Source organism: Nannobrachium achirus (assembly GCF_963921795.1).
Source record: "Nannobrachium achirus genome assembly, chromosome: 22".
Classification (NCBI taxonomy): domain Eukaryota; kingdom Metazoa; phylum Chordata; class Actinopteri; order Myctophiformes; family Myctophidae; genus Nannobrachium; species Nannobrachium achirus.
Genome location: NC_137829.1, coordinates 18,878,081 through 18,896,388, shown reverse-complemented (window position 1 = coordinate 18,896,388; position 18,308 = coordinate 18,878,081). Strand labels below are relative to the sequence as shown.

At 42.5% G+C, this 18,308-nt stretch overlaps 1 protein-coding gene across 1 annotated transcript in view; it reads right to left on the bottom strand.

Annotated features, from left to right (window-relative positions):
- Window positions 1-18,308, bottom strand: part of tbc1d8 (TBC1 domain family member 8) — a 49,904-nt gene that overhangs the window by 29,563 nt on the left and 2,033 nt on the right. The window contains exons 2-5 of the mRNA XM_080753253.1: window positions 6,111-6,221; window positions 5,473-5,591; window positions 4,378-4,606; window positions 3,698-3,938 (exon numbers count right to left, since the gene is read on the bottom strand). Of these exons, the coding sequence (XP_080609379.1) occupies window positions 3,698-3,938; window positions 4,378-4,606; window positions 5,473-5,591; window positions 6,111-6,221 (700 nt within the window). The remainder of the gene's footprint in view (window positions 1-3,697; window positions 3,939-4,377; window positions 4,607-5,472; window positions 5,592-6,110; window positions 6,222-18,308) is intronic.

The following is an 18,308-nucleotide window of genomic DNA, read 5'->3' as shown; positions in this document are numbered from 1 at the left end:
CAACGCGCTTGTAGAGCAGCACACTTTTGAATGTTTAAAAATAATTCCAGAAAATAGGGACGCTAGGTTGAAAAATTATGCAAAGGGCAATGTACTTCCCCAGTCACGTTTTAAAAGATAACGTCTCATCGTTTCAAATGGTTTCATGCCGCCACATTGATACTTCTACTTCTAGAACCACAATTTTAAGCAATATGTTGTGACTTGCCTACTTTGGTGTCTGGTAGATGTTTTTGCTAAATTCCAAGAAACTACAACCAAGGTTTAGTACTATTTAGGTTTAGTACGATTTAGTACTATTTGGCAGTCATGTCTATCGCTTTCTGTCAGCCACCATTAGAACTCTGACCAGTGAGGACACATCTTTGAGTGGTGCAACGCTCCCATGCTTAACCGAGTGTGTATGTCTATTTGCAGTATACTCATGCGCCTCGTATGAGTAGCAACAGATGCAATACTGCTGGGTGACCAAGTGCCGCTGTTGAGCATTAACACGTTAGCATTACCCTCCAAGCCAGCAATCAAAGCAGTGCAGATTCCTCACCTACAAGTCTCCCTCTCAGCTTTCCTACAGTCTAGCCTATCTCAAGGGACAACATGCAAAGTGGAGTGGGCTGCACTCATGCAGTCTACCATTTGGCTGTGAAGCAGATCAGTTTCATTGGGACACGTCTGGCGAGAGGAGGAAAAGGAACGGATGCCTTGTTCCACTTTCAGTCAGCATGGTGGATTTCAGAAATACCTGGGTTAAGATCCCCTTTGACATAAAAACAGAGTGTACGTGCCTACAATAACCATGCATATTAACTACATTAACCATGCAATCCCAACATTGGGCATGGGATTACAGGCTCTTTTTGTTTTTTTATTTAAAGTTATACCATGTAACTTTTTTTATAAAACAAATCTTAAAATTGTCCTAACTGTTAAATCGCTAAAGTTTTAGAACCCCCACTCCGTTATTTTCAGCTTCTAAAGCCTTCTCTTTATATGTTTTCTATGATCCCTACCGGGGACCGGTTTTCGCGGCAAAATTGCGTCATCACACTACCGGCCAATCACAGCGAGGGTTATACACTGCCGGCCAATCACAGCGCATCTTGGAGTGGGGTCACTAGGGCGGCCATATTTGTAGTCTCCCGTGTGTCTCTATACTCGGGTGCACGGTGAAGCATGGGTGAAGGAGTGTATCTCCGGAATGGCTGAACGCACAGCAACCAGGGACCCCTCAAAAGATAGATCTCGGCGAGGTGGAGGCAGACGCGGGGGTGTGAGAACCGAAAAACGGCCGGAAGACGCGGACTAGGGCTGCACGATTTTGGGAAAAAACCTAATTGCGATTTTTCTGACTAATATTGCGATTGCGATTTTATTCGCGATATTTACAGGGGCTAAAGCAAAAAAAAAATCCTAAGACGGAAATTTATTTTGACTTGACTAGCAAGTATTATGCTGCATTTTGACGATTTCGGTCATGTTATTAACATCACGGCCATGGCTACACCCCCCCACCCCCATTTTTTGTTTTCTCTTTTTTGGCAAATCTGCCTCGATCTCATAAATGGCCCCTAGAGACTCCTCAGGACGGAAATCCATCCCCAGGACGGAGAACCTTAACCCCTGTATTTATATATGTATTTCAAGGTAGGATAAGTGATAGTTTTTTTGTTTTGTTAAAAGGATATAATAAATTATTTTAAACATAGGAAAATCATTTCACTACCTTAGGCCAAGCTTCCGTTGAATATTTATTGTGTAATACATTTAAAAATAAATTGATTATTATTAACTAGGCTAATTGGCAATCATGTAAATGGTTTGATTCAGTTCAGTTATATTTCCAAAAGATTACCTTTTATTTTGCTTTAGCAATATAAAACGTTTTTATATTCAGCAAAATGTCAGTAATGGTTTTGTCTGCCTCTCATTATTGTCAAGGAAGAAAGTACTGTATGTCGCTGCCTTGCTTAAGTTTTATCAAGGCAAAAAAATGCACCCTAAGACACGCCATACGTTTCATGTGTGGAGGAGGAGGAGCAGCCACCGTTGCACTGAAATCACTTTCACTTTCAGCTTACGACAAACGGGAGCATTTAATCTATGCACAAGGATTTAAGGATGTTATATTTATAATGATTACCAGAACATTCACTACCTGTAGCCATGGAGTACTCCGTTGGAAGGGATCATATACGTTTACGTGCTGTTAGACAGACAGTGTCATGCCTTGGCTTGGCTCCTCTCCTCTGAGGAGATTGGAGCAACCTGTAATGCTAATCCTCGGTGCGGCCGGCGATGCGCAAAGAAAGACACCACAGTTTGATTTGATCATTCCTTAGTCAATTATGAACGGATTTCTAAAATTAAAACGTCTGCATAATGCTTGGGAAGTCAACTTCGCAGAAAATCGCCAAAACCGCGGCCTTTGCGATTCGCTAATCGCGACATTTCACATCGCGATTTCGGTTTGAAAACGATTAACCGTGCAGCCCTAACGCGGACGCGACCGAGGTTTGCTATAGAGCTACTGACCACAAGTTGAGCAACTTACACAGTATAGCTTTAACTTTTTATAATAGCTGATCTATAAGCTCACAATGCGACAATGGTACAACTACCTTGATGCTTGGGCCTAGTGCTTTACATTCACCCAGTCTCTCACACACACACACACACACACACACACACACACACACACACACACACACACACACACACACACACACACACACACACACACACACACACACACACACACACACACACACACACACACACACACACACACACACACACACACACACACACACACACACACACACACACCCCTTGTTCCCTGATATTTCTCATCTCACAAGGAGAAAAACCCGGAATATTATTACAGCCCAAAGTGTCAATGGGGCGGAACTTCCATTCTATGCACTTCCCCCGGAAACTTTTTGACCAATTGCTACACAGTTTTCATGCCTTGTTAATGTAAACACAGCATTAACATAACTTCCTTTGGCTGTACTTCTTGTACTTCCGCATATAGACATTTTCAGAAGCACTTCTTGTCCAGCATACATACAGTAGTACAGTACATAGCAGTTAGACCCTGCATACATAATTGACCGTGGTGGTTCCTCAGGGCTCTGTACTTGGACCGCTACTTTTTTCCTACTACACCAAATCTCTTTGGTGAAAATAGCCGATCTACAAGCTCACAGTGAAACACATTGCAACTAACATGACATGACATCCACCTTTAACCATACCCACCATTTTAATGGTTAATCTCAATTCCCTAACCCTAACCCTAACCTTAACCTCAGTGAGGGAACATAGGGTTGAGGGAACATAGGCATGACCCTGTTAAACCATGGTGGTCAGGCATGTTTAGCCCACTGATTTGACTACCATATTGACTTCCATTTTACAAAATGTACTGTGGGTTGTTATTTTTTGGGAGATGCTCGGGACAGTGGGAGACGGATCATTTACATGATATATTTTTATCTCCTAGCACAAAGCTATGGTTAAGTATCTCAGTGCACTGAGATTCAGATGCATTAAAAATAAATATTCATTTTTCAAGCTTCTGAGACAAAATTGTAGTCTGAATGTCTATTTTTGTCAAATTCTACCATACTTGTGGGGACATTTGGCCATCACAAGTATAGTACTGTAATACACACACACACACACACACTCTGACCTCTTAGTAATGCGGGTGGGTTGCTGCAGGATATAGTCCAGCTCCAGTCCTTCGCTTTCCAGCAGCCTTCGGAGGGCGATGTCAGCCAGCTGACCTATGACCCCGAAGGCCTCGTCCAGGCTCAGGAACATGGAGAAGTCCCTCTGACGCTGCCGGGTGCTGACCCGAACCACCTCCGTCATCAGGCCCGCCGACACGCGCTCCACGCGAGTCACCTCCGCCCAGGGGATCACGAACTTGACTGCAGGAAGAGAACATTTACATGTTTACACATACATGCAGTACTTTCACTGGCACACTGACCACATAGTTGTGAGATCCACAAGATCACAGAGGGGTGTATGTGCTAGGTGAGCAAGTTTCATTGAAATGAGTGGGCGCCTGGGTTGGTATTTTCTATGCCCTCTCTTCAGAATATGTAGATCTGCTATTTTCACAATTTCTGCCTCTAATATTTGACAATTTGGCCAATGTTTAATCTGTCATTTTAGAGGTACTAAAAAGTCCTTAAATTGTCACTTTATGAATGTTCAGATACCCTCTATACACTTAAACTTTATGTTGGTTTGTTCACTGTTGAGTGAGAAAACAATGTTGCACATTAAGTTAATCATCTGGGGACTCCCCCAAAATAATTTGGGTCCCGACCCACAGGTTGAGAACCACTGTGATAGACGGACCTTCTTTGCCCAGCAGGAAGGAGTAGAAGGCCATGTGGTTGATGCTGAGGTAGAGGAAGCCCTGGCGGGGCACGCGGCCCTTCCAGCAGCAGCACGAGTAGTGGGTGACCAGCTTCTCCGACGGCGGGAGGCCAAAGTGCCGCTCGAATTTCAGCAGTGCCTCTCGGAACTTCTCCGGGTCCTCCTCCTGGGCGGCCACGCGCCCGCGGGCCTCCTCTGCTATCAGACCCTTTTGAGGTGAGCGAAGAAAACATCATGGGATGATGAGAGGAGAGGAGAAAAGAGAAGTGAAATGTGAACTGAAAAGGCAACCAAATTGGAGCTCTATGAAATTTAAGCTGATAAATGTTCTTCTCTCTCCTTATTGGATAGAACATGGTATCCGGACCTGAACATTCATTTTCTGATGACTAAATAGCTGTAGAGACGGGGAGTCCTGTGTTACTGAACACTATAGCAATGACTCCAATAAAAACATAGAGCTTTTGTTTTTAAACATAGCAACTACATGCCCTTTCTACAGGCCGGTAGAAAAGGCCGCGTTTTGAACGTGAAAGTGATTTAAAACCTGGATTAGGAGAAAAATCCATGTTTGTGCAGCAGCTTTGCATGCATGTCTATTAGCGAGACAGCACTTCCCGGTTACGTGATCCCGCGCTGCATTTGGGGAAATGGAGTTGTTTTTGTCACCGCAGTAGTACAGTACAGGTGCTACAGTACAGTATAGTTTACTGTATGACGCGTCGAACGTGTCGATGGGCACACGTAGACATCAAATATATTGACGCCTTGACACCTAGTGGGCATCCGATGAGTTAAAAGTGATAGTTGAGGAGCTATATTCCAATAATAATCATTGCTATATACAGTTTGAGTTTGCTCAGTTACAGGGGCCTCCCGGTCTCTCTCTTTTGTTGAACAGAAAATACATTTTCAGTGGTTTAGGCTTGATGGCGCTCTCCCACACACGTGAGTGATCCCAGGACTACAGATCCCAGAATACAACCATAAATGAAAATCTTCCACTCTGCCCTGGCACATGAATTATTAAATGAATACCTGGCAGTGTTAAGTGTGTTAAGTGGTTACACATACTTTGACTTTGCCTTTGACGAAGCTGGCGACATCCTCCTTGTTCTCAAACACAGACAGAGAGTGGAGCAGGTTGTGTAGGAGCCAATTCCAGTGCTTGTTTACTTCCTCAATGGCAGCCCCTGAGAGACAAAACAACAACAACAACAGAGGACAGGATTTTTACCATGTGCTTTCATGCCGCAATCACATAATGCGTGAGACATCTTCTCCGTATCGTTTGAGAATGAGGGGGGGTCCAATTCATTTTCTATGTACGTCACATGGTTTCATGTCGTTGCCGTGTCTCTTGCTCAACCGAAGGCTGTCTTTTGGCCAAGAGAGACAAAAAACCACGTGACCTTTATTGAGAATGAATTGGACCTGTTTCCCCCCCCTCCCTCACTCTCAAACGACACGGACACGATAGCTGTCGCAAATGTTTGGACGACGCCTAAGGGGTATTTTATTTCACTTTAAATTGTATTTGAATGAAATGATAAAATCGATCAAATATCTAAATATTGTTGCACACAAAAGCCAGAGTAGAAGTTAAAATCCAGAAGTGTTTCAAGGATAAAGCTCCCATTAACTAAGTGTATAGGGGTTTAAGTGGACAAAACAGAACAGATGTTTTGAGTCAGCCTCGGTGTTAGCCTCACCGCTAGCGATGACCCAGCTGATCTGGGATCCAGGGACCTGGAGGAGGATTCTGAAGGGAGTCACCCTGGCGTTGGAGTCCAGCACCGTGTCCAGAGCGCCCACCAGGAGACCTGGACACAACGGGACAAAACACAATGGCAGGAGTCTGCTGTCAGTCACATCTTTTATGCATGTGGCTGTCAACCTTTTCAGGCCGCGACCCCCCAAAATAAATCATATTTTAACTGGGGACCCCGCCCCCCACCCTGACAAGCACTAAGAGTTGAGGCATTATATTTTGTATAACGCAGTTCTATTGTGGAAATAGCAGATCTACATGCTCTCAACGCCTCGCAAACGCGAGGCGTTGAGAGCATGTAGATCTGCTATTTTCACCATTTCTACCTCTAATATTTGACAATTTGGCCAATGTTTAATTTGTCATTTTAGACATATTAAAAAGTTAATCATTTGGGGACCCCCTGGGGGCTCAACCTACAGGTTGAGAACCACTGTTCTAAGCATGTGGCTCTCAACGTGGGGTCCTCATGGAATTATAGATCTGTAACTCTAGCCAGTGTACTGTACAAATGGATTTGGTTCCATTTGTACACTCTCAAGAGTTAAAATAACACACTTTAGATTATGGTGTCCCAAGACTGAGCGTTTTTTGAAATTAAAAAAGGTTGAGAATCACTGTTCTATAAACATGTACTAGCCTCTATGTATGGATGCCCACACACAAGCAGCAAGCAACAACAATACAATAGGGGCTGCATATCGTCGTTGTCGGGCGGAAACCTCGTATCTCCAAGTTTCAAATTTGTATGTTTTTTCGTAAAGTAAAGCCCTGCTTCATCATACAAGGCCGTCGCACAAAAGTAGTGAAAACAGCAGATCTACAAGCACCCAACGCCTCGCGCTGCGAGGCGTTGTGTGCTTGTAGATCGATCGGCTGTTTTCACTAGTTTAAATCGTTTTTAAAATGATAAATGCAAAACGAGCGGTTTTGGACATACAAGGTTTTCATCCGACAACGACGATATGCATACAATGAGCTCACTAATGGAGCTTTTCTCCTGCATGGAACTGGCTTGACTCGAACCTACTCGCCTTCTGGGGTTTTCCTTCTCCTTTTTTTATTTACCCAGGGGAGGTTCGCTGAGCATGAATGCTCTTTCTTCAGCGACGCCCTGCTTCACTCATAGAGACACACGTTTAAAACCTGGGTGCTGACCAGTACAACCACAGTCTTATAGAGCATCGCAGTTGAAGCCCCACCCCGTCTTCACTTTGGTGTTGGAAGCGTTTTCCCCATTCATTTCTTCCATAGACCCCATTCATTTCTTCCATAGACATTTCATAAAGTATTTATTTAAACATTTTTAAGCCTCGGACAAAGCCACCTCGGCTGGAGAGGAATCATGACAATATTCATTTTTTTTTAATGCAACAATTAATTAGAAAGCTGAAAAAAGGGCAGGGTACAAGACTGTGTACATCATTACTTTTAAAATTGCGGAAACTACACTCCCAGAATGCATTGCGAATGACACTTTTTTCCTGAAATATATCCCTTAAATCACGCTCAGTTTAGTTATCCAGGCCAGTATATGGCCTGACATGTAGTGATTGCCATCTCTGTGGACGCTCTTATCGTCATCTTTAACACAGTGCATCATATTTGTTCATTGATATAAGAATTTAATGAAAACGTTTTAAATCCAGCTTCTCAATCGTTGAATTAACCTAGTAATGAGTAAGATTAAGTTGGTTATATTTTTCAGTTAATTTGCCCATCCCTACCTAGTACATTGCACACAATGTGAAACTAAGTCATTGAGTGCAGGGAGTCATCTTGAGACACAAAATCAATAGTGTTCACATGTAGCCACAACACTGGAGTCTATTATTATCATCTCTCTGACAGAGCACAGACATTTCACAGCCTGATGTTAGAGAGGAAAGCCAGGGGTTCAGCTTCTTGGAACTGGGAGACCGGCTAGATGTATCAGAGTCTACTAATCTAGCCTGAATTTATTTTCCATCATGCCAATTATGATGACTGATGTGCAAGATGAATAATCTCTTTTAATTATGACTCTAAAATCATCATAGTGGGGCGCGATTTTCCCAACATCAGCATGTACAGCAGGGGTGGGCAACTTTGATGATGGCGAGGGCCACTATATTTCCACCTTCACTCCAGAGGGCCACATTGCATATTGCTACGTCCTACTTCCTACCTATGTCATCTCATACAAAAGAAGCAAAAATAGCAGATCTACAAGCTCAAAACGCATCGCGCTGCGATGCGTTTTGAGCATGTAGATCGGTTAGGTTTGCCTCTTTTGAATTGGAATCCTGTTTTTTTATTTTTTATTGGAATCCTGCAAATGTAACATTTTGATTCAATTTCAAACGCATTTAGTTATATACTCATGTTAACTTCATGAACCTAAATACATTGGACATAAAAAAAATACATTTTAATACTACTATACTAGTCATTAAGCTACTAAAATAGAATGACGGAATTAAAGCAAGTCATGTTTGGAATTACAGCTTAAATCAATAATATATCAGTATTCTGGTATTAACCTGAGGGCCACATTAAGTGAAGGTGGGGGCCGCATGTGGCCCCCGGGCCGCCAGTTGCCCATGTATGATGTACAGTGTGGTATCCCTTCAATACCAAAAAGAAACCAGCGAAAATAGCTGATTTACAAGTGCTCAACGCATTGCCAAGCGACACCTTGTAAGCTTGTAGATCATCAATTTTTCCTGCCGGAATAGGGACACTAGAGTTTGTGTGGTTCGGAATCACATAGCCCTGAAGGACTGTCAACAGTCAACTCAACACCAACCAGGCAACAACAGCAAGCATATCATTCACTGTGTGCCAATCAGTGACTGCCGATGATCCATCTCAGAAAATAGAGAGTCATTTACTTGTCTAGGGCAGTGGTTCTCAACCTGTGGGTCGGGACCCCCAAGGGGGTCCCCAAATTATTTAGGGGGGTCCCCAGATGATTAACTTAACAACATTGTTTTCTCACTCAACAGTAAACAAACCAACATCAAGTTTAAATGTATAGAGGGTATCTGCACATTTCTAAAGTTTAAGGACTTTTTATGCCTCTAAAATTAAACCTTGGCCAAATTGTCAAATATTAGAGGCAGAAATTGTGAAAATAGCCGATCTACATGCTCACAACATGTAGATTTTGCTTATTTTCTTTTTATGTTTGCATGATTTTACAATGGGTGATTTTTCTTAAAACATGATTTATAAGGCATGATTTTAAACATTAAAGGAGCTATAGTCAACTTTTTCTTGAAAAACGGATGCTAAAATAAAAATAATATTTCGAAAATATTTTATAAAAAAATAAGCTTCATATACGTGTTTCTATTCAAAAATGACCACAAAAAGCGTAAAATAATGATAAAATAATAATTTTGGCCATTGTCAGACCGACACTTTGTTTACATTCTAGTCTATAGACTAGGATGTAAACAAAGTGTCGGCCCTACAATGAAAAAGTTGACTATAGCTCCTTTAACAGAAAAACTTGACATATGGTGCAACTCAATAAATAATCAAAATCACAATGAATGGGGGGTGCCCGCTGGCCTAGCGCTCCAGGCACATACCGCATAGGCTCTGATGCCCGACAGCGTGTCGCAGGTTCAAGTCCCGATTCTGACGGCCTTTGCTGCATGCATGTCACTCCCCATCTCTCCCCTCCTATCTACCGTACTGTACTATCAATAAAGGCAAAAAGCCCCCCAAAAAAACAAAAACAACTACAAGCAGTGCTCTTCCGAGCACAGGTCTCCACCAGGCAAACTTTGGAAGCTAATATTAGCCAATCAGGATGGCATATGAAATATCAGACGGATCGGACTTGATCACATGACTATAGAGATACTGTGTAGCAATTTGCGTGATTTTTGGATAAAATCTCAAGGAGTAATATCCAAAAATGTGTTTTACATAAGTCGGCCCAAAGGTGGCGCTATAAAAGGCTTATGTGAAAAATGCAGGGCAAAGGTTTATCCTTAGCTTCTAGGGAGTGTGCTTGCAAAGTTTGAAACTGATCGGTGGAGTTATAGGTAAAACCACAAATCGGCCTGTTATAGCGCCACCATAAGGCTGATTTAAAAAAAATAAGTGGCATTTCTTCCTCGGCCTAGTGGGAACGTGTGTGCGCGATGATAATTTCATGATAATCGCACTTTGCGTTTGTGATTTGAGGCATTTTGTTCAAAACGGCTCGATCCTACAAACTTTGGAAGCCAATCTTAGCCAATCAGGATGGAATATGCAAAATCAGACAGATCCGTGTCGATCACATGACTGTCGAGATACTGCCTACCGATTTGTATGATTTTTGGACAAAATCTGTAAGAGTAGTGCACAGAAATGTGTTTTGCGAACATCGGCCACTAGGTGGCGCTAGAAAAGGCCCATTTAAAAAATTTAGGGCAGAGGTTCTAGATTGGCATCCAGGGAATGTGTGTGCTCACTTTGGCAGCGATCGGGCCAACGGCGACTGAGATTAGGTGCTCACAAACTGCGAGGACGCACGGACGGACGGACGGACGCACGCACGGACGGACGGACGGACGGAGGGGAAAACATACTCTCCCCCATGCCTTCGGCTGGTGGAGACAACTAGAAAGAAATCGCAAGTGTGGTTGCCTTGAGGCGAGTCACACTTATAATTGGACGACTTAAGAGTAGTTGGTTTTATTATTACCAAACGCTACGAGGAATCTACCCAAAGACATTGTGCTTTCTTGTTAGGACAATCACCAAAGAAATACAACCTATAGCAGAAACGTTCAGAAGAGTAACCTTGAGGGAGCCAATATTTCAGTCAGACATTAACAAATGGAAACAGTCCAAACATGCACACAAAGAGACAATAGGCAGTTAGGCACATGCGTGCATGCATGCAAACACACACCTCTGCAAATCACATTAAACTCCCTTCCCAGAGCCAGATCGCATCATGCTTGCCTTTATGTCTTTCAACCACAACTAATAAGCGTCACACTTTTCCACTCGAGCAAACTTTACAGCACACTCAGCCCTGTTGTTCACTATATCGTATATCCTAAATGTGTCCTCTGTGGAGAGACTCACGATGGCCCAGGTCCGCCATGTCCATTATGAACAGACAGTTGCGCATTTCAAGAAGCCTGTAGAAATTAATACTAGTAGAATCGTCGGAAAACACACTCGCCTGGGCTGATGGTTTATGACTTTTGATTGATTGATTGAGTATTTATTAGAGGTTTTGTACAGTATAGGGAAAGGTACAGTTTCATGACAGTACAGTTCAATGATACAATGCCAACTAAAAGGAAACTCAGGTAAGGCAAGGCTTATTTGTTATTTTCCATTGAGATTCTTAATATCCTTATATACCTCTGTAAACTATGCCTAAACGGTTAAACCTAACTTTATTCCTAACCTTAACCTCAGTAAAATGGTGCCAAACCCTAACCCTATTCCTAATCTTAACCTCAGAAATATATGCTTAATCCTAAAGTTATATCTAACCTTATTCTCAGTAAAAAAAAAATACAAGAATAAAGATCTCTGCGTGTATGTTTTCCGGCGACTCTACCAGTTAGAAATAGGCGTCTTATGGTCTTGGAGGGCGATTTATCTGAGGCAGAGTGGCCGCTGGGGAAGCGGACAGTTCCCGGTTCGATCCCTGGCTCCCCAGTCCCCCTCCCCCCCCCCCCCCCCAGTCGCTGTTGAAGTGTCCTTGAGCGAGACACTGAACCCCTAAGTGTCTTGCTCTGAACCCATTAGTGTATGTGTAAAACACAGACTTAAAGTCGTCTAGTCTACACATCAGAGGTGTTTGTATCGAATACATGATTAGAAGTTAGTTTTTGTTTTTTAGAGTAGACTATACTTTTTTACCTCTTTTTCTCTCCAGTTTAGTCGTTATGCATACTGATTCCTCCCCACACACATTTCTGTGTGTTGTCAGGGAGGCTGTTGTAGACAGAGCCTCCATCTCGCTCCTCCCGCCCAACACTCCCTGCTGACAGGTGCCGCCCCAGCCTTTGGTGATAAATATCACCCCTCCCCACCAGACATCCAATTGTGTTCATACAGACGCTCAAACAAAGCCGGATGCACTGCGGTGGATTCGAACCCCTATAGACCCCACAGTGGTTGGGCAGGTACTTTACCACTGTTCCACCCGAGCAGAACATGCAGGTTACATAGCATAATTTCTTTATTCAGAACTAGTTTGATTTAGGCTTGTAAACCGCCCTCTTCCAGAAACCATACTGGATTAGGGTTGGTCGTTTACTAGGCTAAGTTTGATTCTTCTGAGCTTTAGACACTCTGAATCACCCTGTATGAATGGAGCATGCAAAATATTCACATCATCCTATCATTTTATTTATCACGCCCCCATCCGTGTTTAAAGGCCTGGAGTCAGATCACTTACTTTGTTTAGCATCCCGTTTCCACCTTTCCACACTTCTGCACAAGCACACCAACACATGGGTATGTGCACCGTGCACTGCACACACGTTTTTATTACTATGCTGTTTATGAATGCCATATTTTCACAGTTTTCTGCCATTCCGCAAAAAATCCTAAAAATAGCAGATCTACTAACTAGCTTGTAGATCAGCAATTTTTCGGTGCACGACAACATCGGAAAAACTAAGTATAATCCAGCGGAATTCTAACTCTAACCCCTAAATGTCTAATCCTAACACCAACCTGAATATTTTCCTAGAAAAGGGAAAGGGTCAGGGTGCTCATGTAGCAGAGTGAATCACTGCCTCAGCCTGATGGCCACAAAAGTCTAAGTATCTCCCTCGGTCCAAAGGGATATCCCTTCCGGTCCAAAGGGATATCCCTTTGAAGGGATATCCCTTTGGATCAATGGTTAAGATATTGGACTTTCACGCGGGAGACCGGAGTTTGAATCCCGGGCGTTACACTCAAAAGTTCAAAGAAGTGTAGTAAAGGTGCACTTTTGTTGGTGTAAAAAGCCTTTAGTTTATTTAAGTGGCTAGTTATCCACGCGTAATGGCCAGCACTGCCTTCTTCGTACCCTGAAGAAGGCCATGCTGGCCAAACTAGTCAATTCAATAAAGGCTTTTAAACAAACGTTTTGCCTTGGTTTCTTTTTCCTTAGTTGCTGAGTCCATTCCTAATAGTAAGCCCAATGGAAACGTCCTTTTATAAGCATAAAACAACCATTTCTCTTGTGAGGAACAGGAAAACAGTGCTCACAGGTTTCACAACACAAGTTAACGTCTATTTCTCAAATTCTACTATACGTGTGGGGACATTGGTCCTCACAGACAGACAGGCAGGCAGGCAGGCAGGCAGGCAGGCAGGCAGGCAGGCACGCACGCACGCACACACACACACCAAAGTCGGCTTGAGCCCCTGCCCTTTTACCCTGCCTGTAAAAGGTGCCCTCTCCAGACCGTGGATGCCGTTTTTACTATGGTGAAAGAAATGCAAATGCCCCTCTTTCCATGCATTACCTGAAGGCAGCAATCAAAAGAATTGTCTTGTCCAAACTCTCCTGAACTTGAATGCAGCATCTCATGTTGAAAGTTGCCCTCTGTGTAGAAATCCATGCCGTACGCCACATCTCCAGTGTTCACTTGATTATGCTTAGTTCATGTGGTATCAAGCACCGAAAATAGCCGACCTCCAAGCTCACAAGGCATCGCAGCGCGACGCCTTGTGAGCTTGGAGGTCTGCTATTTTTGATATTTTCACCAAAAGGCCCTTGCCTCTCTAACATTCTCTGCACGTCCCTGACACAGTCACACACAGAGAAGAGGAGTTGAAGACAAGCGCTGCTTCCTTTCTTATACTTATTTCACATAAGACGGTTGTGGCCCACAGCCCGTTCCAAACCACATCTGAAGTCTGCCAGCCCAACAACACAAAGCCCCCCGGTCTCCCACACTGCAAACCACTCCACCACACAGTACCATAATCCATCCAGAAAGACAGCCTTAAGAGATCATTGTGCTCTCTACCTTACAGTCACATTGTTGGGGCCATCACTGTGGAGATGTTGACACTAAATCTGTCCCCCCATCAGCCAACTAGAATGGCTTTACAGCAGGCTAGAAAAAAAAGCGCAAGATTGAAGAAATAATCAAGTAGTGTGTACATGTAGCTAAGGAATTTTCTCAGTGCCTACACAGCAGCGGTTCTCAAAGGTTTTCATGTCAAGGACCCCCAAATTGATGTACTTGGCAGCAGACCCCCATCTGAAATGTCTTGTTCCAGGGACCCCCATGCAAGATTTGTGTTGTTAAAATGTTTCAAATAATATTCCAAAATGTTCACATTTCTCTCTTTTTAAATGACTCTCCATTAGCGTCAAATATCCTATCTATATCCTTTTAACAGATTTTAAAAGGATATACACAGTATACAGTAGATATGGTTCCAGCTTTGTTTGAAGTGAGAAGAAGCAACAAAGAAGACAGTGTTGAAATGAAAAGGGTAGTCACAGATATTTTCTTGTCCAACCCTTCCCTGAAATGTGTTATCATTGGTGTGATGGGGAATGGAAAGTATTTGATGCTATGAACACTGACAACACCTATTTGTACTTGATGGGGTGCCATGTTGGTTTCCCCTCCTACAACATAATCATCGGGTATTATGATTATACTTGGAGAAAGATTTCATTCAAAAAAGTGTACAGAAAGTGTTCAAATTGTGATTTTTATGTGGCCACCTGTTCATTAAGTATGCCTGGTTGTCAGGTGGGTGATGACCCAGCTGAAGTTGGCCACACCCACAGACGTTGTTTGATGGTGAAAGGGGGAGGGGTTAATATTATGATGACATTATATCGGTGTATTTCAACTGGGCCTTTTGACTCGGAGGCTTTCAGCTTTCAGGAAGTAACCAAAAATACACATGGTAGGACATTGCATTTTTGCATATTATAACCACACCACCTGGGGGTCTAGTACTGTTGTTTACAGTTCTGCAATGGACCAATCCCCAATCACATACACACCCATTGTAACAGTTACAATGGGTGTGTATGTGATTGGGGATTGGTCCACTGCCGTGCTGTATTGTCCATGAACCCTGTCTTTATTCCTTTGATCATTGTTTAATGTTAGCTTATCACTGCACTAACCTGCTAAGGCTAACTCCCTTTATGAGTCTCATATTTGCCAATAAAGTGTTTCTCAAGCTGACTGTGATAACCAGTGGTGGAAGAAATTACACAGATTTGTTTACTTTAGTAAAAGTAGCAATACGACTACATAGAAAATACTCTAAACTATTTCTAAACTATGGAAATAAGATGCAAGTAACAAGAAAATCTTGTGAAACAAATGTTGCCACCCAATCATCAAGGACGATGATAGACGAAATAAGAAGTATAAAAGTATTGGCATCAAAATAAACAAGTTTTCTAACTGATCTACAAGACATTGTAGTGCTACGGAGATTGTAGTGGCTACTGCATGCTATTTATAAGTTAAATATGCAACGTAACTAATAACTAAAGCTGTCAAATAATAGTAGTAGTGTATCAAGGCTAACTGTAGGTAGAAGAGGGATATAGTAGACACACAGAGAGACACAGATCTAGAGAGAGACAGAGAGAGAGTGTAAAAAATAAGTAGAAAAGTAAAGTATATTTACATCAGAATTGTACTCATGTACAGTACTTGAGTAAATGTTCTTGGTCACTTTCCAACAGCGGCATACTAAAGATCAGGGACGTGCAGAGAATGTTAGAGAGGCAGGGGCTGACATTTCTAAAAGGGCCTTTTGGTGAAAATATCAGGGGAAAAAAGCAGACCTCCAAGCTCACATTGCGTGAGCTTGGAGGTCGGCTATTTTCGGTGCCTGATACCACACTGCATAATCAAATCAATACTGGATATGTGGCGTACGGCATGGATTTCTACACAGAGAGGGCAATTCTTTCAACATAAGATGCTGCATTCAAGTTCAGGAGAGTTTGGACAAGGCAATTCTCTTGAATGCTGCCTTCAGGTATGGAAAGAGAGCATTTGCATTTCTTTCACCATAGTGAAAACGGCAAAATCTCGATATTCCGACGGCCTGAAAGTCCGACGGCACGGAGATCCGAATCCGATGTCCCAGAGAGAGGTCCGCGTCCCCGTCCCCCCCCCTCTCCCTTCATGCGCAGAGGTTGGCATGATTAAAATAATTAATTAATTAGCCTAAAAGCCAGCAAATAAATAGCCAAATCTGAGCACATATCAATATATAGGGCCAAATCTCATTAAAAAAAGTATAAAAGCTATTTGAGATGTTTATAGATTAGAATCTTTACACACCTGCTTCCAAATAATTAATTATATAATTCCAGTTCACTGCAATTATGTAGGTCATTTCAATTAAGCTCTCACTCCAGTCAGCGCTGGTATGAAAACAGTCGAGCAGCTCCCTAGTTTAAACTAGGTTATAAAATGACATAATAGTAGGGATGGTCCGATCAGGTTTTTTGGAACCGATCACCGAGCACAAAAGTTTGATCACCCGATACCGATCAATCACCGATCCGATCAAGTTATTATTTATATATTATTTATATTTTCTAAATGTTAATGTTTTAACTTTAATTAATTAATTCACTCATGAATTCATTTATATATTTGCCTTATAGTTATTTACCAGCATTACTATGTATTTATTATCATAGCAGTAACTAATTATTCCTTCAGCACTGTGGAAATCAATACCCCAAAATGGCCTCAAGTGGGCATACTGAACGGCTGGTTGATCGGATGCACCGATCGGATCGGATCGGTGAATTTACCTTTTGATCTAAACCACCGATTATCGCCGATCACGCTTTGATCGGCCCGATCCGATCCATTGCCGATTGATCGGTAACATCTCTACAAAATAGGATATAAAATGGATCTTCAGCCAAGAAGTTGTGAATGAAAACGTAGGCCTGTGCTTTCTTATTGTCCTCAAACTGGATTATAATTTCTTCAAATTGACTGGATCCAACCTGGATCACACAAGCAAGAGGTAACATCCAGTGCTTTCCATCATGCTTTCACATCAAACAAAGTAATCACTCAAACCTATGTGTGAGTGTGACCAAGTTTAACATCTTAAACATCACATGCTGCAAGCGTTGCCAATCTCGCCATCCTCAGTCAGCCGCCTCTCCTCCTCTTTCTCTCCCCGTGTGTGTGTGTGTCTCCGCTCTCATAGGCTACTAAATTGAACAGCCTTTCGGACTTTAAGTCTCTCGGACTTTAAGGCCATCGGAAAATCACCACGCGCCCAGTGAAAACTGCATTCATGGTCTGGAGAGGGTACTTTTTACTAGAGCCAGACCGATATATCGGTCGAACCGATATATCGGTCGTTTTTGGACCCCGATGCCAGTATCGGACATCGGTCATTATCTCCCTGATGTATCGGTCGTTTTTATAAGTAACATTAGACCACCATTTGATGACATTTAGCCACTCAGACCTAAAACTTAGGTCTGAGAATATATTGTCGTTGCCCGTGAGGATCCATTTGGTTTCATTTTACACTCATGAGTTTAAGATCTTATAAAGGGTCCATTTGGTTACCAAAACTCCATCATTTAGCTGGGGACCACCTGGAAACCCGTCAAGGACCACTGGTGTTCCCCGGACCATTGGTAAAAAAAAAGGTTTTGAAGGTAAGAAGTTTTAGAAATTTAGGCTATTTATTATTAGTTTATATTATTACAAAACATCGCTTAAACATCGGCAATCGGTAGTCTATCACTCTCCATCGGAAAACATCGGCATCGGTCCAAAAATATGGCATCGGTCGGGCTCTACTTTTTACAGACAGATAAAAGGGCAGGGGCTCAAGCCCCCTTTGATATCTATGTGTGCACGTGCCTGCTAAAGATATCAAAGGCCAGGCCTGAGGCATTTGATATCATTACAGTATATGACTGTTACCATGAGAAACTGTACACAAACAAAGTCTAGTTAAAAATCTAACTACATGACAACGCCAATTTCACCTTTGACCTGTGGAACAGCAGTTGAAACTAGGGCTGTGTGATACGTCAAATCAATCACAATTATTTCACACTTTTGTCTTGATTACGATAATGAAGGTGTATAAAAAATATATATCTACTGAAAATAGCAGATCTACAAGCTACAAGTGAGCTTGTAGAATGGCT